This window comes from Uranotaenia lowii, chromosome 3 (assembly GCF_029784155.1).
Source record: "Uranotaenia lowii strain MFRU-FL chromosome 3, ASM2978415v1, whole genome shotgun sequence".
Taxonomy (NCBI): domain Eukaryota; kingdom Metazoa; phylum Arthropoda; class Insecta; order Diptera; family Culicidae; genus Uranotaenia; species Uranotaenia lowii.
The window spans coordinates 202,498,785-202,522,772 of record NC_073693.1 but is presented as its reverse complement, the minus strand read 5'-3'; the positions used below and the strand labels follow the sequence as shown (position 1 = coordinate 202,522,772).

The following is a 23,988-nucleotide window of genomic DNA, read 5'->3' as shown; positions in this document are numbered from 1 at the left end:
TTTACATGTGTGTGTGTGTGTGTTCCATCCAACGACCCCCTGAGCTGGCAGGTATGTTATGCAAAAGACGCACTTTTAATCCATTTGATTAAAACTGTTCGATTGCGGGTGCTGGCGGTGTTAGCTCTATTGAAATTTCAGAAACCCATTTCAGAATGACAGAGACCTAGCTGCACATCCCGAGGTAACTTTCCTTGTCAATAAGCCCCGCCCAATCACACCCACATGGCCAAATGGGTCATGTAGTTATGATTAGACTTTCCATCTCTTATTGTTGACGTATCCAGGTACTAGATTAATATAATTGCCTAATTATATTAAAATAGTACCCTAACATGTCCAATAAAAGATTGACGTGTATTTAATTTATGGCAATATGCATTTAAGATAATAATTATATCATGGGAAAAGATAATTGTATAGGTAAAGGAAACAAAATATGAAAGGAAAAATTTAGATGCTTATCGGAAGAGCTGAAAACAAATATTATTAAAATTACTAACATTTTTGTTGAACATAAATAATGAAAAATATCCAATGTTATTTTACACTCTATCTAACTGTAGCGCAAAACATCTGATTTGTGGTCGAGTATTCCTCTGATTGGAAGCTGCAATAAATTATTAATACAAAACAAATTAAACGATGCGCCATTTGCGTGCATTTCAAGGGATGAAGGTGAACTGCGGCGTTTCTGTGGATAGCAATTTTAAAATGGAAATATACAAATAAAAATAAAATCACATAACCAATATATATACGATAAAACAAATATAAAAATATAAAAAGGTGAAAAAAATAACAGTTATTTTAAACATATGAACTTAGATTTGCTGGTAGAGTTTATTAGTTCCGTCTTCGGCCTTTGTTTTTCTCGTTGCTGAGGAAAACAAATATTTTCAACAATTATTTATCATCCGAGCAAGTATAAATATAAATGATATTTAAATGTTCATTTTAATTTTTGTTTAACTCAAGAACAAGGGTTCTGCTCCAAACAAATCTTTTTCAAGCCAATGTTATTTTTTTGGTTTATTGAAAATGCGTTAAAGAGTAAAGTACGATTTGAAAAATGTTTAATATTAGAAGAGTGTAGTTTTATATATTTGTTTTAATTTATACGTGAGTTAAAATCATTAACTTTTGTGAGATTATACAAAATATTATAAGGTAAAGACGTTGGCATAATAACACTATATTTTAATAAAATTATTTTACAATGAAAACAGCAGTAAGATTTATATTTCTGGTGTACCTGGTTGTATAAGTGTAATTAATAAAAATAATAAATAAAACGAATATTAAAACATATAAATACAAACAAATCTATTAATTTTGAATGTTTGTTATCCAACTCCAGTAAAGATTTCCTTCACATGACGTCTGCTTTGCTTTTGTTTAATTTTGTACTACTATGGATTTTTCCTAAAAATTACTTTACCTTTTCTCTTTTGAAATATTTTGCCATGAATTTATAGTATCAGCTTACTATTGTAACTGAATACTATTTACGCTAGATGTTCTACTTTGGATTTTCCATAGCGAATGAACTAAATTTAATGAACCTGAGTCAAAATATGATTTTAGGACATAATAGTTAACTAAGATAAACACATACATTTAGATATGGAAACAGATTGAAATTATTAATTCAAGATTCTAACCAAATTATACTATAATTCAAATTTATAAACCTGATTTTTCTTCACTTTTACTTTTAAAATACAAGCATGAGTTTGGAAAAAAAACTCATTAAAATTCATAGCATCACTTCAATACAAATTGAAAATTTCCTTGCCGTACAAATGAACTTTAAAAATGAGCGAATTAATTAAATTACAACCGTTTCTTTTAAAAAAAAAACTTACGCTGATTGAAATCTGGCAACTCTGTAAATAAGTTGTCATGGTTCTAGTCATCTGAACGAAACTATGTTGTAGCTTCCGTAGCTTTGGACTTCCAGAGTTTTTATAAACGTTCGTATCCTGGACACGAACCTTTAACAGCCAATAATCTCGAATCATGCTCAGACCACTGTGACCATATTACCACATCTGAATGAGGATTGACCAGCGTAAACTACTCAAAGTACAGACTGAAATGGTTGAACGATAAATTATTACTTATCTTTAGACTACCAATTCCATTTTTTTAATTTGTTATAAAAAAACAACAATTTTGCGACGTTGCGAAAAAAAAATTGTATTATATGTTACACTAGCGCCACTTTGTATAAAAAATTAGGTGGAATTAATTGGAAATTCATTGAGCTTTGAGAAGTAATGAGTCGTTCCTTTCAACTTGTGCCCGAACTTGCATAAAAGTTTCAACACAACTTAGCGATGAATTTTTCGAGCCTCGCTCCGAAAATAGAAATGGCTAAAATGTTCTAAACTGATTTAGATAGTAACTTAAAATTATCGATAGAACCACTGAATTTGTTAAATAAATTGACAAATAAACAAAACAAAATTGACTTATCTTGAAACTCTCCTCTCAATCCGGCTACTAGGGCTCATCCTATATCACAGCTTTCGTTGGTTGGGCGTCCGGGAGGGCGTAGTACAAGCCCCATACCACGCAGTTCTTCCAGAAAAGAAAATGCATCTTGTGGAAAATCATCACCATCACAAACCATTAAACATCACTTCCACAAGACCGGATATTCCGCGAAAACGTTACACGAACATTAAGTATCTTTTTCGGAATCATATTTTAAAAAATATCACCGGAAACATACGAAAAACTTTAAATATATAAGGACCGAAACACCAAAAAAAAAAAAAAAAAAAAAAAAAAAAAAAAAAAAAAAAAAAAAAAAAAAAAAAAAAAAAAAAAAAAAAAAAAAAAAAAAAACAACTTTTACATGTTGCAAAAAAAAAATATTCAGAGCAGCCAAAATTGTGGCAACAATAATTTTTTCGTCCGTTATTTCGACTGACCAACGGAATATTAATTGCTATTTTGCTTTCAGCCACAAACAGTTGTTCGTTCGTTTGACAACATTGGTACGGTATTGGTGAACTTTTTCTTACACGGCGGCACCGTCCGTTTACTGTGCGCAACTAGTTTGCCACAACAGTAATAAAAAAGAACGATGACAGCAGTTAGAGCGCAGTTAGATAGTTAGGTTGCAACTGGTTTGTCACAGGATGAAAAAAACACGCTATTAGTATTCTCATCAGTAAATTTAAATTTAGAGTAGTCTAAATATGATCGAGTGATTAAACTTATCTAAGCGTGCAAAAAAATGGAAAAAATATTAGTACCAGTCACGACACCTAGTGGCATTAGTTCAGTTACGGAAATCATTTGAAATCGCGGTTGACATTCCCACACACGGTTGGAGCTCCAGCCCGAACTCTGTTCTCTGTGGTACAACTTCCTGGCACGGGTTTTGGCGAACTTGTTCTGCTTATCGCCGCGATTAGGGGCCTTTTCTACCTTGAACGTTCGAAGCCCAGCCTTAGTTTTGGTCTTCTGGACAAAACTTCGGCTTAGGTGCAGCTTCTCAGTTATATCCCAAACGGAGGCGTTCGGGCCCTGTTGAAGGCCTCAACTACGCGGTGGTGATTTTTGGTATTGTACGGAATACTTGTTCCTTCACTTCTAGGCTTTCGATCGGTGGTCAATCGTTTCTCGAACCGCTCAACCACTCGCGACTACGAGGAATTCGCGATTTCCAACGTTTCAGCGATGGAACGATGCGAGAGATCCCTATTCTCGTGATGAATGTGCAAGATTTAATTATGCACGAGCTGTTCTTTCGACTCCATTTCCGCGAGTTTTGATCACAGGACTTTAAAACTTGCAGGATGTAAACAATGCATTTTGAACTTAATCCACCCAAATTTTCGCTAAATTCTACCCAACTGTTAAAAAGTTAGAGCAATTTCATAGTGTGGCAATTTCATCGTGGACAGCCTTCATTTGCTTAAAATGTAGATAGAGTTGCTACGGACAGTGCCAGAAACTCCAAACAGTATTTGAGTCAGGGCTTGTGATATAGCTCAGTTGGCAAGTCTGTTGTCTCCTGAGCCGATGTCCGCGAGTTCGAGCCCAAGAGTAAACATCGAACACAGTTGTACCGGATAGTTTTTCAATAACGTTCCGCCAACTGCAACGTTGATAAAGTCGCGAATGCCATAAAGATGGTAAAACGACTATAATCGAAACAAAAAAAAAGTATTTGAGTATAGTATCAAAATCAAAGCACCAGATAATTAAAAGAGAAAGACACTTCGATCAAAACCTAACTACAGGCATGCAACGTTATACAATTACTCTTAAAATGAAAATCTTAAATCTGATCAAAAACGCTTATTTCTGATCAAAAACTATATAAAGATAGAAAGATAAAAAGGCTTTTTTACAATTACTTTAAAGGTTTTGACAAATTAAACAGTTTTTGAGGACTATTCGAAGCATCTGAGTAAAACAACCCTGTATTGTTATCTTATACTTTATTATCCTCCTTCAAATTATTAGTTTTGCTTGCTTGTTTACAGAACGATTTGCATCTCCATCCATATCTTCATCTTCTTCTTCTGTTGCTGCAGCTTGCTTCTTGCCACTGCTTTGCTCAGCTGCTGCTGCGTTAGTAGCGTCTTTAACTTTTCTCAATCTACAAACAGATATTAATGTTTATTATTCACTTTAGTTGTTTTATGTTTTTTTTCTTTCTCCGAAAGGGACGAGTACTTTTCTTCTTTTTTGCTCGTTTGCTCGTTTGCTTGCTTGCTTCTTTGCTGCTGCAGTCGCTGTTGTTATTGTTTTGCTGAATTTGTTGTTGTTGTTTTTTTTTACTTCATTCAAATAGAAAGGTTACAGTTGCAGTTTCTGATGGGTTTCGGTTTTTTTTTTTTCTTATATCCATTTGTCGCGTCTACGATTTTTGTTTGTTTTTTTTGGTTTAACTTTGGATGTTTCAATGCATCTGCCTAAATGGTGTGATTTTTTTACGGGTTAGTCTAGCGTTTGTTTCAGGAATCGAATGTCATTTCAACTTTGGTTTTTTTTTATTAAATTCCCAACGAAGCTGTTTGTTATTGATTTTCTGAAAACGTTCAGTTTATATTTTCAAAAAGGAAAAATTTACAAAAGTTTTATCTTTTTCTGAACTAATAGAAAGACATTGTTCTGGTGAAAAAAGGGGACCAAAGGTGTCACGGTATGCTGAAAGTGGCTGCGATGAGATTTCATAGATGTGATTTTTCCTTGAGAAATAACGATCGAGTTCAATGAAACAGGGGGATGAAACAGTTACTGAGTAGTTATTACATGTACACGAGTAACAATGAATTTCTAAACAAAGTAATCCGTTTCACTTTCCGTTGTAAAGTTACATGCTCAATGGCTCGCCGTTTGTTTGTGTTGTTATACAAACGCTAGAAAAACGGCTGTTTGTTGGTGTTTGCCGCTTTTTTTTTAAGTTGTGTGCGCTTGTTTATCTTTTACCATCCCCATGACAACTGAGTAGAACTGTGTTTTTTTTTAAATTTTCTATTATTTATTATTTTTTATTTATTTTTTGCTGTTTGGGTTGCCAGTTTTTAAAAAAGTTTGTTTTATATAATAGTGTGAGTAATATTTTTGTTTGTTTTGGTTGGAAAACGAACTGATGAAAAAACGAGCGGTTACATTTTTGATTTAGCATGTACTTTGCAGATATTAGTTGTTTACTTGTTACTTGAGAGTAATAGTGGATAGCAATCGTGTTAAACTAAGCGCATTTGTTTTGTGATAAACTTGTGTTTGTTGTATTTTTTTTTAGATAGAGAGCTTGTTTTGGTTTTCTTCTTCGCCATCGTTCGACTCTATTTATTATTAAGCTTAACCAACCTGCACGCTTATTTATTGATTTGTTTTGTTTTAATCAACATTATAGTTGAGAATAGATGTTTTACTTGACTTCAAATAGAATTACTTATACAACTTATCCAATAACGGAAACGTCATTAATCTTCAAAGAATAGTGTTGACGTGTCGTGTTAAATTAGGTGTTACATTACAGTGTTGCTTTTGATAGTTTCCTAATAAAACTAGTTTTGCAAATTGTTTACATCATTACACATTTATACGTGTTGTATAAATATTCTCATTACATACTTTTACATGATATATAATCTAATTCATTTTGTTTTTTTTTATTCAGGGGGCATTAAATACTTGTTGTTATTGTTAATTTTAAGTGTGTGTGTCTAGATCATAATATCAAATTCATTTTTACATAGATTTTTTTTTTGCATAACGTCTTTTGATCCAATCAGCAAGTAAAGTGATGTGATTTTCTATCTTTCGGTGATGTTTTGTTGTCTCATCTTTGTCATCAATGCTTCACGAGCTTATCGAATTGTTGGGTTGATGGTTTGGGATTGAGTAATATTGAGTACAATTTTTGTTGTTGTTTTTGTTCAATAGTAGATGCGCAACTGAAACACAAGCATGGCATTTTGAAAGTTAAGCTTAGAGGAGATTTTCGAATATAATACACACACTGTTTTTACGCTGTTGGGAAGGAAAATCTAATGGTGCCTTCGAGTGCTATTTTTTATCAATCGGCGTTAAGAGTACGAATGTTCGCTTTAAATATAAATAATTTTTCAGAGCCTTTCGTTGTAGCTGGCACTTTAATTAACAAAATAATTCAAAATGATGCTGTAACAAAACGATTTAAATATTCTTAAATAATGACTCGAAAGAATGATTCCACCAATAAGTAGTTGTAAGAATTTTAAGTGTCCTGGAAGCTAATACGCTTTTTTAAAACTTAAAACTCTCTGCTGTCTGTTTGGTATTGATATAAACTAATTGAAAGAACGATCATACTCATTGAAACGCCAATGATTTATTTTTTCAGAAGTAAACAGAAAAAAGGCTGCGTCACTTCGTAACAAGCTTCTGTTCTCAACACACTAACCCTTCGAGATTATTTATTCAACTTTACAGCTTGCTTGCCAAAGCACTAGATAAGCTTCGTCGCTCTAGGATGTAGATAGCAGGATAATAGTGCACTGCAAAACAAGGTGCAGAGTGATGTTTTTTTTTAAATTTTTTAACCTCATCTATCCAACTTTGGTTGTCCTGACTCGATTGGTTGTTTTTGGTGATCAGTTTTTTTTATTATTAATCCTTTGATGCTGGTTGTTTTTTGGTTGTGATTGGTTGAACACTATCCATTGATAGTGTTTTTTTTCTTCTTACACTTAATTACGCGCTCGCAAAAGTCTACAAAAATGGACGAATTTCAATTATCAGGATGCTGCACACGGTCAATCCTTGTTCCTTGCCTAGTGTTTTTTCTCTTCCTGGTAGTATAGGTATGTTTGCGATGGTGCTTTCTGCTTGGGATTCTGCTTCTGCTCGAATATTGGCTTCCTATATAGGCTGCATGTGTGTGTGTATATTTGCATGATAAGTTCTGTTGTTTCTACAAGTTTCTGTGTCTACTGCTCGCTACAAGTTAAATGATTTTGTTTTGTTTGTTTTTCGGAAGAAGCTCTTTAATTGGTACACACATTTTGTGGGCTACGATGCTTGAATGGTTTTTTGCTTGGTTTTTCTTTATTACACATACTTTGTGTCTACACAACGAGGACGACATCTATTATGTGTAATGAGTGTGTCTGTGTTTCGGCTGCTGAATTCTACTCTGTTGCATGTTTTAGTGGTGTGAACTTTAACGGTGAACAAATGATTGGTAATCAAAAAGCTTCCAAATTATTGTATTTTTCCTTTTTTGTTTCTGAAGCATGTAATAGTGAGTGTTTTATTGTTGTTGTAAATATATATAGTTTACCTTTCATTATTGTTAAGATTATATAAATATGAAATTTCAAAGCGTATAGCAGGCTTGTTACAAAAAATATATATTTTAGATAGTTTTTTTCTATTACCATTTCCGGTTCACTGATCAAAAAAGCTATGATACTTACAATTATTGTTTTTGTTCTTTTTTTCTTCATTTTATTATTTCGTCATGTTTCTTCTTTACAATAATAACTAATTAGCTACTTAGCTATCTAACTATGAATCGAGGATGAAGTTCAGGATACGTCCTGCAGAGCGACTATTATTTCCAAGGACTCTCCCTGTTCAATCTGCACCTCTTGATTTTTCTGTTAATTTCTTGCAAAACGCTTCTACAATGTGTGTAGGGGTATGTGCCTGAAACAAAACAAAACGTAGCCTGGCACCACTATGATATTTTCTTTTATAGCGAACAGTGTGAGTGTTGTTTCTTCTTTTTTCTTTATTTGCTTCTGATTGGTTGGAAAATGTTTTGGTAGATATCTCTTTTTGCTTCAAACGGCGGTGTACTCCGGTGAAAATTTGATTTATTCCGAATATCTCAACTTGTCCTGTCTTATCGTGTACTTAATCATAAACTTATATCTTGCGGGCAATTTTACAATTACAATCACACTATTTAACGGTAGTTAGTTCTTTCCCTCCTTACAAAAGACCAAATCGCCGAACGGAAAACGCTGCCCTGGCCTTACCCAAGACTGTTACACCGTGTCACTACAGAACGAAAAACACAAACTCCTGGTTGCTCCATTCCCATATCGCAGCTTCTTGTTTCTTCTATTTACGTAGAGAGAGATCAAACAGAATAACGAAATTCAGCTTCTTCCAAACAGATACCATATATTCTTGTGTTGAAACGATTTCATCAACCGCAGTTTGGCCCCCCGCTCGGGGCTCTGATAGTGTTAGCTTAACTTTAACAAAGAGCGTCCCCTCGTTTCGGAAATTATTCCTTCACCTCGAAGTACTTGTAGGTTGGGTTCTCGTAGCCATTGATTTGCATGTTGGCCACGTGCCGCTCCTCCGGTGTGATTGGCTGTCCAACGGCCTGTAAAGATTCAAGTTTTAAAGTCTGTTCAAGCGATATTAGTAACGCCCATTAACCCACCTGATCAACCTCGACGAATCCTTGAGCATGGGGTGATCGGGAGGCCTTCCACTTGGCAACGGCGACGCCCACGAAGACCGCGGCCATCAGGGCAATGCCGGCGAAGGCCAGCGTGAAGTAGACGTTCTTGCCGTCGTGGCCGCTGGAACCGTAGATCTCCCGCCGGACCGAGTAGCTCTGTGGAACGAAAAAATATTCATCAGTATCCCTGTTATAACATAATAATTTGAATCGGTTGTCCCGCTATGACAAATAAAAATTTCTCCTTCACGCCTGGTATCGAGTGACGATAGTCGAGTCACTCGATACCAGGGGTCGCTTTAGGTGAGTAATATCACTTAGGATGAACTTAGGGAATAAACCTCTGCCACTTTAATTTCATCGTCTATCGGAATAAGGTGACTACAGTCTCGTGACGGTAAGGTGACTGGACTATCGTCACCTCACGCGCGAAATTTGGTCTCAGCTAGTGGTGAATATCAATCAGACAGCAGCACAATAACAAGGGGCGAAGAAACGAAATTGAATTTCAACAACATAGCCCAACGCAAAGTGTAAAATGAAAACCATATTGAAGTTATCTAGTCACTAGCAAGTGTTACAATTGAAGTTCTTATAAGTTGATTCTAGTCCTTTATGATATGATACGACAATTTAGCAACCAAAGAACCCATCCCCATGTTGATAATTCATAGCATGTCGTTAAAATTTACCCAAACAAACGACAAAATACACGAGTGTACAACGTTTAGCGTAAGGTGGAAAACCCGGGAAATGTCATTATTATTTCCGGGTGCGAAGAAAAAAGATCGCCACGAGAGCGAAGTGTAGAGAGGCAGAGTTTTTTTTTCGGTAAAAATCCGAGAAAACCCGTAGAGGATACTACAGTTCCTCAGCCAGAAAATAAAAGCAAAGGTATGTTAGAATTCGAGCGGGCAAATTGCCGTAACTGTTGTGGCCATGAAAAGCCATTGGTGGACTGTGTGTGCGGCGCTTGGCAAAACGACCACTGGTGGGACTCATTCCCCTCGTGGGAGTGAGCCTCTCCTAGACAACCCCTAGTGGCTGTCTCACCAGTGGAGGCAAGTCCTCGGACTGTACCTGGAGGCCAAGGCCGCGTCGATGTGAGCGCTTGGGAAAACAACCACTGATGGTCCGCTCCCCTCGTGGGATTGGACCTAAAGAGACAACCACGCATGGTTGTCCCATCAGCGGAGGCAGGTCCTCATGACGCTGCCTGGCGGCCAAGGCTCGGGGGGATCTCGGTCGCCTGGTTGACCGAGATCCAAACTCTTTCGGATGGAGGGCTCTGAAAAGAGCCGATTGTGGCAGCTGGACCCGGGAGCAAGGGGGCGGAACGAAGCGCAGAAGAAACAATGCACTTATTTCGTCTTACATTCTATTTTTATTTCTCTTTCCTTATCACTACTATGTACACTTTTATATACAGTTTTCACTACCGTCCCATCTTGACGGTCTGACGATTTGATAACGACTGACTCGCGGCGCATCGAAGAATGCGCCCTTAAATAGGCTGTGGGGCAAGCACTCAAGCACGTGCTTGCATCAGATGGAAATGGCTCGAACCTTCTAGGCGCTTTCAGCGAGAGCAGCCGTCTTGCTCTCTCGGTGCGGTACTCTCGCGTCTATTCTCAGTCCGCTTGTCGGACTGAACAGTAACAATAACAAAAATCAAATGTTTCGCTTTAGCTCCGACAAGGCGCATATCAGCCACGCGGCACGTGCTCGCGGAAGAAGCTAAGAGGACAGAGCCCCTCTGAAAGGTGAGACACCTTGTCAAACTAATCGTTTAGAAAACTAATATGAATCTGTCTACGGCCTCTAGGTGTTCTCACGCTCACCTAAAAGGGTGAATTCGAGCGAAGAGGGAAGCTCAAAGCTTCGGAAAATAGAACAAGAGGGTCATCATATCTTCAAGCACCTTCGCCTCGGGGACGAAATTTCCGTCGATTCTCTCTACATTCGCAGGAGGAAAGGTGGCAATTAGCGATTTAACATCACCGGTAGTCTCGGCTGCAGCTGCCTGCCTCGCCTCGGCCACAACGCGCCCGTGGTGGCAACATCAAAGGTGGCAGTTTGCCACACAGCATCATCGTAACGATACTCCGTCTTTACGGCGCCCGCAGGCGTAGTACCAATTGTGGTGGTCAGCCACTCAACATCACCGGCAGCTCTTGCTGCAAATTTCTCGCTACCTTCGCCGGAGGAAAGGTGACAAGTGGTAACACCCCGTCATCGGCAGATTAGGCAACAACTGACTCGCTGCACCCGCAGTGGGAACATCAACGGCGGCATTCAGCCACCCAGCACCATCGTCTAGATTGGTTTCTACGGCGCCTGCAGTCGTACACCCACAATTCAGCCTCTGTGCCAATGGCGGCATCATTGGTACAAGGCATCATCGGTACAAGAAGATAACGCGACCGGTGCTGATTCGATTTGCTCCCACCGGCATTGACCTCCCAAGTTAACCGAATTGCGTATGTCTGAAAGAAACAAAATAAAAACGAATTCACGTCCCTCCCTATCACATCACAAGACGAAGAAGGATAGAAATAAATACCGGCCAACACCAGGCAGCCAGCGAACCGAGCACTGTGCGTGTGAATGTAGCAAAAGCAACAACAAAAATATTCCTTCAATTCAATCCGCCGGCAAACAACCACGGCCAAGCTGTGCGTGTGTAGCAAAAGCAACAACAAAAATATTTCTTCCACTGGCCAAGCTGCCCGTCTTTGGCAGCTGTGTATATGTAGCGTGTGTATGTAATAGCAGGCAGTAAGCAAAGCACAGTTCTCATTCAATGGATTTCCCGTACCATTCACTCCCGTTCCCTTTACCGTTTTCATCACAAGACAAAGGAATGCATTGAAAGGAGGCCAAACGCCGGGAAGCCGCCGTTGTGCGTTTTTTTTTGTGATTGACCGGTGACCGAAAGCCTATGACAAATATCGCTCTTCCTGCATGAAGTTCGAATAGTACACTGGTTAAAGAGTGGGACTGGCAAGACGATATAATTGGTAATTTGAGTTCGATTCTCACTACGGCGCTGTGGTTTTAATTTTTATTTTCTTGTTTCTGGGATGAATTATCCAATAGGAAAGAAATCCCATAAAATGTTTTTCTTGTTTCGCTTGAATGTAGTGGTCATCATTTTGGTTGGCAGCCGAGTCCTTATGCCAGTTACGGTTTTTCAAACATTACGTCTTCGGCACAGTGCACATTTCAGCGCATTATCGGCACAGAGATATGCTAAATAGGCATTGGATTTTTGCAACCTCTTCTATGGGTGTAGTTCCAATTGTGGTGACTAGCCACTCAATCACCCTTATTCCCGTTTACGGCGTATCTGGCATTCGTTCGAACGAATACTTTCGATCGAATTCGAAAAAGCTATTCTTGTTTTCGTTCGAACGCGATACGTTCGATGTTGGTGTTACCAGATGAACTTCGAATCTTCTAAGTAGCGTTGCCACAAAAAAGTTTCATGTATCAGTGTGTTTTTTTTGTTTCATTGGGGATCTTATAGGCAATATGAGATAACTGACGATACAAACGATTGTGTGGCATCGTTGCCTCAAAATGATAGCTTTTGGCGTAACGTAAACATTTGTATTTTTACTGCTGTGAAAAAAAATTATCGGCCCGCGACGCGAGTGTTGATATAGATGTGATATCCCGATTGAAATGGATTTTTCTGTGCTTAGTGGTAATTCTACTCACCCGGTGAATTTTTAGCATGTTTTCCGAAAAACAAACATCATCTGGAAGGTCCCGGGGTCCTGGTAACAAATCAAGCCCACACACCATACCGTGGTCAACAGCAGCAACAAACGCCGCTTAATATCAAGGCTGCTTACGATTACAAAAAGGTACCCTTTTTGCCGGTGATAATGAAGGCACTGGTGATATTTGTGTTGTTGAAAGAATCGAAAACGCGCATTGTTTTTATGAGTTCAATTCATAAATAAAGGTGTGCATTTTGAATCAAATAAATTGTTTTTTATTTCAAACCACACATTTTTGCGTTTTGATACTTAAAATAAAGTGTTTTACCTCACAACATATCATAAATTTTGAATCAAAACTGTTCTCATCTTCACAAACGCGCCCTGTTCGCAGCATCAGACTTGCGTATGTCGGCCCATAGAGGAAAAACGTTCGAACGAAAATGGGAATGCAAAGTTTCGTTCGAACGAACTATGTTCGAAAGATCGAACTGTTCTCATTCGTTCGAACGAAAACAAGAATACGGAATTGCCTAACTTTCGAACGAATGTCATTCGATCGAAAACGAGAATAAGGGTGAATATCATCGACAGCCCCGGCCGCAATTTCTCACTAAACCTGCAGTGGTGTAATCAACTGTGGCATTTGGCCACTTATGTATTATCATCGGCAGTCTCGACTGCACTTATCGACTGCATATGCGGTCGTCGAATCAACTGTGGCATTTGGCCGCCTATTATCATCGGCAGTTTCGATTGCACTTGTTGACTGCATCTGCGGTCGTCGCACCAACGGAGGCATCGGTAAAACCATCTGTGGCATGATGTCGGAGGCGACGAGAGGAAGTTTGCCCACACCAAGGCGGAGGATGAAAAGGTTCGTGGCCACTCAGTGCACTGCAGCGCCTTCATGGACGATGCCGTAAGTGTAATAGAATCTGAATGAAAATGCTTTGGGGGCCTGGGGGCCTGCCTCCAGTATTCTGCGCCCATGCTGAGATGACATTAGTGACAGCAACAAGCAGGGCTATCAACGGTGACAGCAGAACTCCCTCCAACAACCAATCAGGCAGCCAGGCACGTGGCATCGTCCTCTTTCATCGATAGGCTGCCAAAGAAGTAAGGTGTCGTTCAGCGAGCGGACGATTCCCTTCAACCACCATACACCACACATATAACCTAACAATTCTAGTAAAGCAGTAAACCAGTGGCCGTTGACGGTCTTTGACAGGAGTATGGGAGAATTTACATAAATTGGAACGATTTGCCTCTCATCAACCTCTGCCAACACGCTACTGACGGCAGCGAGTTTCAAATTCGGGTGGTCAGTAAGCAGCAGGGGTGCCAGGTAGTTTCGTCAAAAATCAGGACAACGCGAAGTTAAAAATCAGGATTTTTCAAGACACCTCTTGATTCATGGAAATAATAAGGATTTCTGTTAAGATTGCATAAATAATGGCGCAATATAGCTACTGTAAACGCCTTGATTTATGTCACAACAGTACGCAGCTTGTTGGCTAGCCGGTAGTTCATACCGAAAAACACCATTTGATTATCATCTGAATCGAAGATTACCATCTGTTAAATGGGTTTAACTATTGTATAACCTATTTAATCGATTTTTTCATGGTTTAACTACAAATTCGATCAAATTTAAGAAGTTTTTTTTAAGAAAAATCAGGACATTTTAGGGACTTATTTTCAAAAATCAGGACAACTCGAGAGTTTTTGAAAAATCAGGACGGTCTCTCGAAAATCAGGACAAATACTGATAAATCAGGATACCTGGCACCTCTGGTAAGCAGTAACCGCATCCAAGATAGCAAAGCAGATGTAGCGCTGCTTCTAGTGTGGGATTTTGGTAACGGGTCTGTCTGGTGTAGCATTATAATTATGTCTGTTTAGCTATTTTTTTCTGAGCGTGTCCTACCATAAGCCAGGACCATTTGGATTTCGACTCGTCATCGCTGTTAAAAGCATTAAATGTTAAAATTCCGTCATTTGCTAGCCAGAATCGAAAGAAGAGATATCCGTATCTTTCGTTCAATAAGGTGAGATAAAGTCATTTTTCGTCTCACTGGCCGCGGAAAAATAAGTGCTCCCCGAGTGGATCCAGCAGCAACGGAAGCCGAATTGAAAACGAAGATAACAGTATTATTCGTCGTAGCCGACACCGATTCCAGCGGTAGTCAAACAAGGATTTGAAATTGCTGCTGCGAAGAATAAATGACCAAGACTCACGTAAAACAGTACTATGCCAGCATTATGCCGTAGATTGCTGAGGATTTAAGAACGGAAGAACGAAAAGGAAAAAGAAGGAAATAGAAAGCTTGCAGCCTCGAGACAAGGCAAAGGGTTAGTCTAACCTAAAACAAAAAATCCCCTCCTAGAGCCATTAAAGTAACTGCTCGATATTGTAGTTTCGATTGCCCAGTAAACCACGCAGTGAACGGTTGCTTTTAGATCCAGCAGAAGACAACGGCCTCATTGGGTGAGTTGCGTATTCGATGAGCTTAATTAGCCAAATTAAAACTGTGATTAATTATCGAAAAGATCGTTTTTGGGAGCTAAGCTGTTGCTCAAGAACTCGGGACTTGATTTTCGCCATTTTGGTTTTGCGAGTCCCTTTTTTGTGTAACGGGTGTTAAATAAAAAATGAGAATTTTTTCAATCACATATAAAAAAATTGTTATGTTTTTTTCATCGATTTCAGTATTTTTTTATTAATAACATAATGTATTTTCTTCAAAAAAAAATGTCAGTGAATGTTTGAGTAAGGGCCGTGGTCTGATGTTCGACGCAACTTTGTCGCGATGCTCTCACAAGAACGTTGTACGGCACTTACGTCCATTTTCTGTATACAATTCCGGATTCTTGTAGTCAGTTGCTTCGTGTCCTTGGCCCTCCAATTGTTTTTATACACTAGGGTACTGAGAGAGCCAAAAAAATCCTCTATTGGGCGGCACTGGGGCAAGTTTGTTGGGTTACGATCTTTCGGCACGAACGGTATCTTTTTCTCCTCAAGGTACGCCAGCCAGCCAGAACGAATGACGTCCCGCGGTATTTTTTGGTCATCCACCGACACTGTGATTTAGCCGTCTCAATCTGCTCCACCGTGTACTCCGGCGACCTCGTCTTCTTCCTGCAGACGATTCCTTCCATCTTGAGGGTACGATGGATCAATACGTGGGAGCAGCCATATTTCCGACCGGCGTCACGCAGGCTGGTTGCGTCCTTGTTGTCAAACAGCTTCTTTAACGATGTCTTCCTCTGCTTCGTCATTATCGTCACCGGACGACCACTTCCGACCTTCCGCTCTACGTTCAGGGAACCCAGGATACGAAATACCGTACTGACAGGTACATTTTCTTCCTTAAAATGTGCCACCGTGAACTTTTTTCCTTGCTGGAAATGCGTTTCGTAGAACCGTACAATGCGTTCGCGGAGCACGTGCTGTTTCGACGCCATATTTGCTTTGACTAAATTCAAACTAACAAAACCAAACACGCCTACTGTTTCTAGGGAGCCCAAAGAGCAATTTTCTTGGAGAAAGAAAATTTTACGCTCTTTATTTGAGTTACTGAAAGGTATTGAAAACATTCTCATTTTTTATTTAACACCCGTTAAGTATGGTGCGGACGTGGTGAGAGCTAGCCAGATCCAGCCGAAACTCGTCGAAGGTGCTTCGGGCAGCTGTGGTACGTCGTAAGAGGCGGCTGAATTCGGCATAAATCCCCCCATAAATGACCTACGCATACGAACTCGGATTATACATTCGGAATAGATCAGAACCATCTCCCTTCTAATGCAACGCAAAACATGCAACGGAAATGGATCATGCAAACGAAACTGATAGAAACCCCTCTCATAAAGACACATGCCATGGAAATGGACTACGCAAACGAAACTGAAGAAACGAACCCCCCCTCATGGATGAAGAAATACGCATCAAACTCGGACTTTTCAAACGGTACCTATTGGACACAACGATCCAAGGTTGCATAAAGTGGATACGCCTTATTGCGAAAGGTCGAAGTCTGACGGGTTGAAAATGTGTCAATAGCAAACGGTAGCCTGTGGGGCACCAAACGCACCCCACAGAAATGAAGTCCTTGCTGCGCTAAAGTAAGGCACCTCCTAGCGCAGTAGACTGTATATTTTCCTAGCTACTCGTGGGACTAAACATGAACCAAAACAAAAACAACATCAAAAACAGAAAGAATTTCGAGACAACTAACGGACGAAGGAAGAGAAGGTAGAAGAACGCAGACAGAGGTCTTTGCTAAGAGAGGGCTCCTTAGGTCTCTTCTACTGAGCAAAGTAGTAAAAGAGCTAGGAAAGAAGATTAGGAGGTGATGGGTCCACTGAAAACCTCAGCAGTTCCCAGCAAAAGGAGCAGGTCCCAGTCGCAGGAAGAGGTGTACCAAGGGTCATCAACAAATGTGGCCTTTTGGAAGCAGCCGACATGCTCGATTAGATGCAGGAGTTTGTGCGAAGCACCAACAACGTGCACTCGCATATCAAGACATGGAAGCCGAAATTGATGGTGCTTCTACAAAGTTCCGTCAAGGAAAGAACGGAGCTGGTGCGGAAGGCCGAGCCTGCGGAGACAGATCTCGAGAATCGAAATTGGTTGCTACTCAAGGACATTCGAAGGAGTCCAAGGCGATAAGAACCGCGAAAAGAGATCGCGACTCTCCCGTCGTGAACGATTCCTCCAAAAAAAAAGGAGGAGTACGGACTATGAGGATATCGATGAAGAAAGCAGTGCTGGAGGCTGGCTAATAGTTCATAATAGGAAGTAGAACGCTAAACTGCGGATTTGTTCCGGAAGCTACGCGCAGAACCAAAGTTATCTGCTCTTGGCGATTGGGTCAGCAAAACAAGACGCACCCAAAAAGGTGAACTGCAAATCGAGCCCGATGAGCTAAAAAAAGACCCGGCGGTAAAAAGCGCCGACTTCAAGGAGTTTGTTGAAAGCACCCTAGGTGATAAAGCGAGTGTCCGAGTGCTATCGCAGGTCGTATCTATTGAATGCAAGGACTTGGATGAGTTTTCCTCTGCAGAGGAGCTCGAGAAAGAACTCTCCAGCATACCTGCCATGAGCAACGAATCAGTAACTATAAAAATTAGGTGGGATACCGATTGCTACGATTCGTCTCTCACCAACAGCGGCCAACACGCTACTGACGGTTGGGAGTGTAGGAGTTGGGTGATCAATAGGGCATTTTAGAACCTCGCCCAGGATACCGATCGTGGTAGATTCTTGGGACAGATTCGTGATTGCTAAAATTAACGGCATCTTTCTCTGCAGCCGCTACGCATCAAGATGGACGATCGGGTTGGTCAATGTTGGTTGAACTCACTCACGAACTGACAGGAAGGGCCCCTTGTAGTGATAGGAAGAGACTTCAACGATTGGGCGGTTAACTGAGGTTCCTTCGCGAGACTGGAGGTTGAGCTGGATCTATCAGCACCTATCACAAGCATGGAATACCAGACAGAGCGTCAGTGATTGATATCACCTTTGCGAGCCCATCATAAAAAAACTGACATGAATTATAGAGTGTGTCTCGACAAGGGATCTTTTCTCAATCCTTGGATTTCCTGGACAGCAGAAACTGAAAATTTCGCATCATGAATCCGCTTGTGGGATCTTTATGTACATCTAGGAAAAGACGTTTGCATACATTCAGGGGTCTTTAGGTTTCAAAAGCCTTATGGCCCGCGGTCCAAATTAATTTCGACTATAAAGACCCCTGAATTTATGCAAAAGTTTATTCCTTTCGTTGCACATAAAAAATCCAAAGGCGGGTCCATGTACGAAATTTTCATAAAGAAATTCAGTTTCTGCTGTTTGATAGTTTCAAAATAAAGCTACTTTGGTGAAAATCTTGGTCACCCATGGTCTAGAACAGTGGTCGGCAACCTTTTGAGGCAGAAGAGCCAAAAATTGCAAATTATGGAAATGTCCAAGTTTCAAAGAGCCGCAATTCATTTTATCCTTACTACAAATAATGGTGATCGCTAAGATACATTGCATCCTGATGTTAACTCAGTTTTATTATCCTTTTTCATAACGCCACAGATTTTCGTTGTTTTATTGGCAAACGGAAGCGATTTTCTTTCTTCTGAATCAATAAATTTTCATAACCGGTACAGCTTAGTAACATTGAAATGTTGGCGATTTACATTTCTGACCTGATAAAATATATCATTTTAAACTTTAGTGCAATTCTTTCCTAACACCTATTCCCAGATAAAAAAAGACTTTCGATGTGTTCTGTTGAAATATTTAAAAAAAGCATTGAAAATTTTCTATCATAAAAATGCATACTACAAGATGTAAATCAATATAAAAAAAACTATACGAGGGTTTGTCACCATTATTTTTCTTCAAATTCTACAAATAAGCCTTAAATTTATTTTGGTTTTGAACATCCGTTAAAATCCATTAAGGTTCATTTGTTTATTATGCTCATAAAACTATCATATATTGGATAAATATTTTCCGGGTCTTAAAATAAATAAACCAACAAAGATTTAATTCATAAATGCTCATTTTACGGATTGAAAACAATTAGTCAAAATTTGACAAAATTTAACAATTGGTCGCGAGATGTGATCTATAAAATTTCTTTTAATTTTTTTCATTACAAGCATTCCGATTCAGCTCTCTAATTCTCATTTTGATTTCTAATAAAATTTAAAAAAAATATATACTTTTCGATAACGAAAATTTAAGTTTAAATTCTCAATTCTGTTCAAAATCGTAACCCTTCCAAGTTATTTCTTCTCCATACTAATAAAATCTTAAAAATAATGTCTAAACCTCTGAGTCTCAAATATATCATAGATTCAAATTGATCCTTCTGTCAAAGTTTCTATGAATTTTATTCACAAATTCATATTTAAAATTTTTATACGATTATGGATTTGGAATTTAATCTATTTGATTTTTTAAAACAGATATTTTAACTTGTTGATTTTTTTTTTGTTTCGATTATAGTCGTTTTACCATCTTCATGGAATTCGCAACTTTATCAACGTTGTAGTTGGCGGATCGTTATTGAAAAACTTATCCGGTACAACTGTGTTCGATTTTTACTCTTGGGCTCGAACTCGTGGACATCGGCTCAGGAGACAACAGACTTGCCAAATGAGCTATATCACAAGCCCTAATTATTTGTTGAATGAATTCTCAGTTTTCACTTGCAAATTTGTAATTTTAAACATAATAGTAGTTTGTTGGCGGTTCCCTGGCCGAAAATGTTAACCAATTTTAATGATATAAGATTCGTTGTGTGACTAATTTATTCTAATTTATCAATATTTCAAAACAAAACAATTTCAAATATTCCAATCAGTCAAAAAATATTTTTTAAATACTTTTAATTCTTGACAGATTTGCTGTATTTCAGTGTATCTTGGATTTTTGAAATCGACAAGAATAGATTCAACCAACGATGTAGAAATATGCTGGGGTCCAATGTAAGTTTTGATAGCTATCTCGGATCTTCCATAACAATAATAAATCTTACATAAAAAAAGACATCTAACTTTGGCTTTGCTTCGCTGTATTTCATTTTTCCACAAAACGATTTTTTAAGCTCAAATTTTAGTTTTTTGACGTTATTTTGATCATCACTTCATAGAACAAACCAAAACCAAAATTCTGATAAAGACTAAGAAATCAAAATTAACTTTTAGAACAGCCATGACGTTTTAAAAATAATTGCAGAATTAGGAATAAGGTTTAGAATTAAAAAAAAAACAGATGTAAAAGTTGTTCGAAGATATATTTATGTTTATGGAAGAAAATTACCAAATAAAGTTTCTCCTTCGAATAAATACCTGAAAATATTCATATTATAGGTACATGAAATTCTTTAATTCGACCAGCACTCAGCTCCCGGTTTAAAAAAATATTTTTTTACAAACTTGAAAATTTTGTTCACTTGAGCTCATGTTCAAAATTAGAACGAAGAACTTGATTTTTTTTCATTTATTTGAAAAGAAACTGAGAGATAGAATTCAATATTTGACAAATTTGATAACAAAATGTTTTAAGAAGGAAATTTTAATGCAAAAAACAATTATTATCAGTATTCAAAGCATTATTAAAATCATCATCAGATGTGCTCATATTTGATCAGAACGGTGGTAAAGCAAATTTATTTCTTAAATATTCAATTCAAGAAAAACAAACTCAATTTCATAATCTTAACAGTGAGGACTTTATTTGACGATGAAAAAATGCTGGTTTTTATCCGATTAAATCAGAAATCAAATTCAACGGAAAACCTCCCGTGCCAGCGAAAAAAATCTTCAGGCTTCCAAATGCTATATCAGACTTTTATGAAGGACGTTAACTGCTAAATCTCAACTTGACAACTGACAAGATGCAGTTAATTTGTTCTACAGTAGTTTTTGGTTTCTTTTTGAATCCTGGGAAATATTATTTGAACTGAAGGAACATTTGTTACGTCCGTTTACTCTAGAAATTTTCGAGGATTTTCAAAATTTTCACACATTGAACTAAAGAGCCGCAGTTATTCATCCAAAGAGCCGCATGCGGCTCGCGAGCCGCAGGTTGCCGACCTATGGTCTAGAAGATGATTATGGGAGTACCTGGAGGGATGTTCATATAACGCCCCATGTATCTGATATGCGTGACTCGTGTTTTCAAGAAACTGTATTATTTTAAACCTTTTAAAATCCACTTTTTTTTTAAATGCTGTGATTTGCCATGACATGTATGAATTTTTCCTTAAAATGCTCCTGAGTCGTAAAAATTCATATTTGAAGTTAACTTACCGGTTCGCCGTGCCCGATGTCGTGAGCGAGCACATGTTGCATTTTGGGTTCCGCTTCCTGGTGCGCAACTGCTGCTGCCACCTCTTCAACGGCACGTTGCACGGCTTCATCATCTACCGTTGGCAGAGCCGTTGACTGTGGGCTATTTCTAAAAATATGAAAATATCTCATTAGTCAAGTTGTGAGAAACTTGAAGAAAAGCCTAACTTACGCAATGGTCACTTCTTCTGTGTAGTCACGAGTGGCTTCCGTGTCCTTTTGAGTTTCGAGTTCGATTTGTTTCTGAGTCTGTGGCTGTTCCGAAATTGGCAGCTGAGTTTGAACTTGCTGTGGCTGAGTCTGTTGTTGTTGCTGCTGCTGTTGCTGTTGCTGAGCTTGTTGCTGCTGTTGCTGTTCCTGTTGCTTCTGGAGTTGTTGCTGTTGTTGCTTGTAGGCAGCTTCCATTTTCTTAGCTTCGAGGCGCAGTTTTTCCTCACGAATCTTCTCCCGCTCTTGTGCCCGTTGTTCTTTGCGTTGCTTCTCGGCCAATCGTTGGCGTTCCTTCTCGCTTACTTTGCGTTCAATTTCCATGCGGTACTTGTCCAGAATGGTGGCTTCGGCTTCTTCGGTCATGGCCAGCATCGAACCGGGTGTTTCGTCCTTGGAGCGGAGCGCCTGAATGTAGTCATCCATGAGCTGGGACAGTTTGGCCGACAGTTCTGGGTAGCGCTTGAGCATGGCCATCGACTGGTTGACAGCTCGATCGATGTCTACCAAACGTTCCAGGGTTCGTGGCCGTTCTGAGGCAGCAGCTTCCAGTCCACCGGTTCCGCCGGAGCCCAGCAGGTGACGATAGTGGGAGAGAGCGTGAGCACGGTCCTTGTGCAGAGCTCGGAGCAGTTTTTGCAGACACTTCTCGACGCGGTGTGACTGGAAAATAAATTTTTATTATTTGAAATGCCTATCACCAAACTTCTATCAATAGACGGTGAATTAAAGTTAAGAAAATCTTTTTCATTCGATCTCTAAAGGTCTGTAAATTATACTTGCAACACTGAGCTGACGGGTGTAATAAATTAACATATGATTTGCCTTGAGAAAGAATTTTATCTCACTCATCGTAAGGTGTTGTAGCAATGTTCTAGTGAAACACAACGTATGGTAGAAAGGCACTACGTGCTGTCAATTCGCATAGCTTGATGCTTAAAATAGGTTAAACCGTGAAATTTATAGTAATATTTCTGTCTTATTAATTTCTGTAAGCTCTCGTAGTGACGCGTTTTCTGAGTACCAGGCAATCGACAGATGTGATCCTCAGATCTCTTTGAAATTTGAATGCAAATGTATATTGTCGAAGCCCGAAGCCTGTCTGTTTTGTAATTTTTATTAACACTTCCCTGCGTAACAAATTGGTAGAAAATGTTCAATCCCCCCTTCCCCACAAAAAGCAAAGTTAATTGAATAAATAAAAAACTTTGAGGATTATATGTTTGCAAAGTAGATATATTGAAGGATGTATTCCGAAATCATTAAAAGTTTTCGTTACAATCGTTAAATCCAAAAACACGGTTTTATATAGTTTAAGCTAAGGTTGCCTGATTGTCGGGTTTTATCCGGTTTTTGCTCAGATTTATTGCCTTTATATGCCAAATCGAACAAAAAAAAAACAAATTGTGTTGTTTTTTTATTTATGCGTCCAAAAAGAAATTTTTTGAGTTAGTTTTATAAAAATAATCATGAAATGTTTGTTGGGAACCTAAAAAGGATTAAAGATTAAAGATTAATCCCCTTACTTAAAAATCACAGCAAAATAAGATTTTGAATCTACGTTAACACAGCATAATTGGATTTAAAACTTACGTTACTAATTATTTTAACGGTTGTCTTGGCACCATCTATCTTAAGAAGGATAAAATGTGGACAGTATTTTTAGAATTATCTTTTTTTTATAATTCGTTTATTTTCAACGGCTTAATCCATAAGGTTAACGGAGCCAAATTTTGTTTTTGTATTTGCACTGTTTACATTTCAGAGCTTAAGCTAAAGTAAGTAAGAGTTAGAATCAACTTTAAAGAAGCAGTTTTTTTTTGTTTTTTAACAGTCAATTCCGCTAGACTGCTGTTTAACCCTCATCCGTCCCTGAAATTTTTACTCATTAAAGCCATTGGAGTGTCAATTTTAAGCGCCTGATTTAACACAATATATCTCTCGTGATTTTTTTTCCTAATTTATAGTTTTGATAGTGTCCATGAAAGCTGAAGTTTGAAGCTTTACGTTGCTTATAAGAAAATATGTTTTTAGGTTTTTAAAATCATGACCACAAAAAATGTAAGGAAAGTGGTGTAAAAACAGTACTTTTCAATCAATGAACAGGAAAATTTGTTTAAGTCACAACAGATAAATTTTGAAAAGAGGATAAAAAAGTTGACGTTATTTGACATATTTTTGCATTTTTAGATTTCAAAATGCTACGCCAAAAACGCTGAACCTATCTTAATTTGTCCAATTTCGAAACCAACGATACGC

General features: G+C 38.5%; 1 protein-coding gene across 3 annotated transcripts in view; it reads right to left on the bottom strand.

The window, feature by feature from the left end:
* Positions 1-4,720: 4,720 nt before the first annotated feature.
* The window catches only part of LOC129755331 (amyloid-beta-like protein), a 427,746-nt gene continuing 408,478 nt past the window's right edge, over positions 4,721-23,988 (bottom strand). For all 3 annotated transcript variants that reach the window (XM_055751765.1, XM_055751766.1, XM_055751767.1), the window contains exons 9-12: positions 21,695-22,392; positions 21,484-21,631; positions 8,918-9,094; positions 4,721-8,857 (exon numbers count right to left, since the gene is read on the bottom strand). In XM_055751765.1, coding sequence (XP_055607740.1) covers positions 8,756-8,857; positions 8,918-9,094; positions 21,484-21,631; positions 21,695-22,392 — 1,125 coding nt within the window. In that variant the 3' untranslated portion in view covers positions 4,721-8,755. The remainder of the gene's footprint in view (positions 8,858-8,917; positions 9,095-21,483; positions 21,632-21,694; positions 22,393-23,988) is intronic.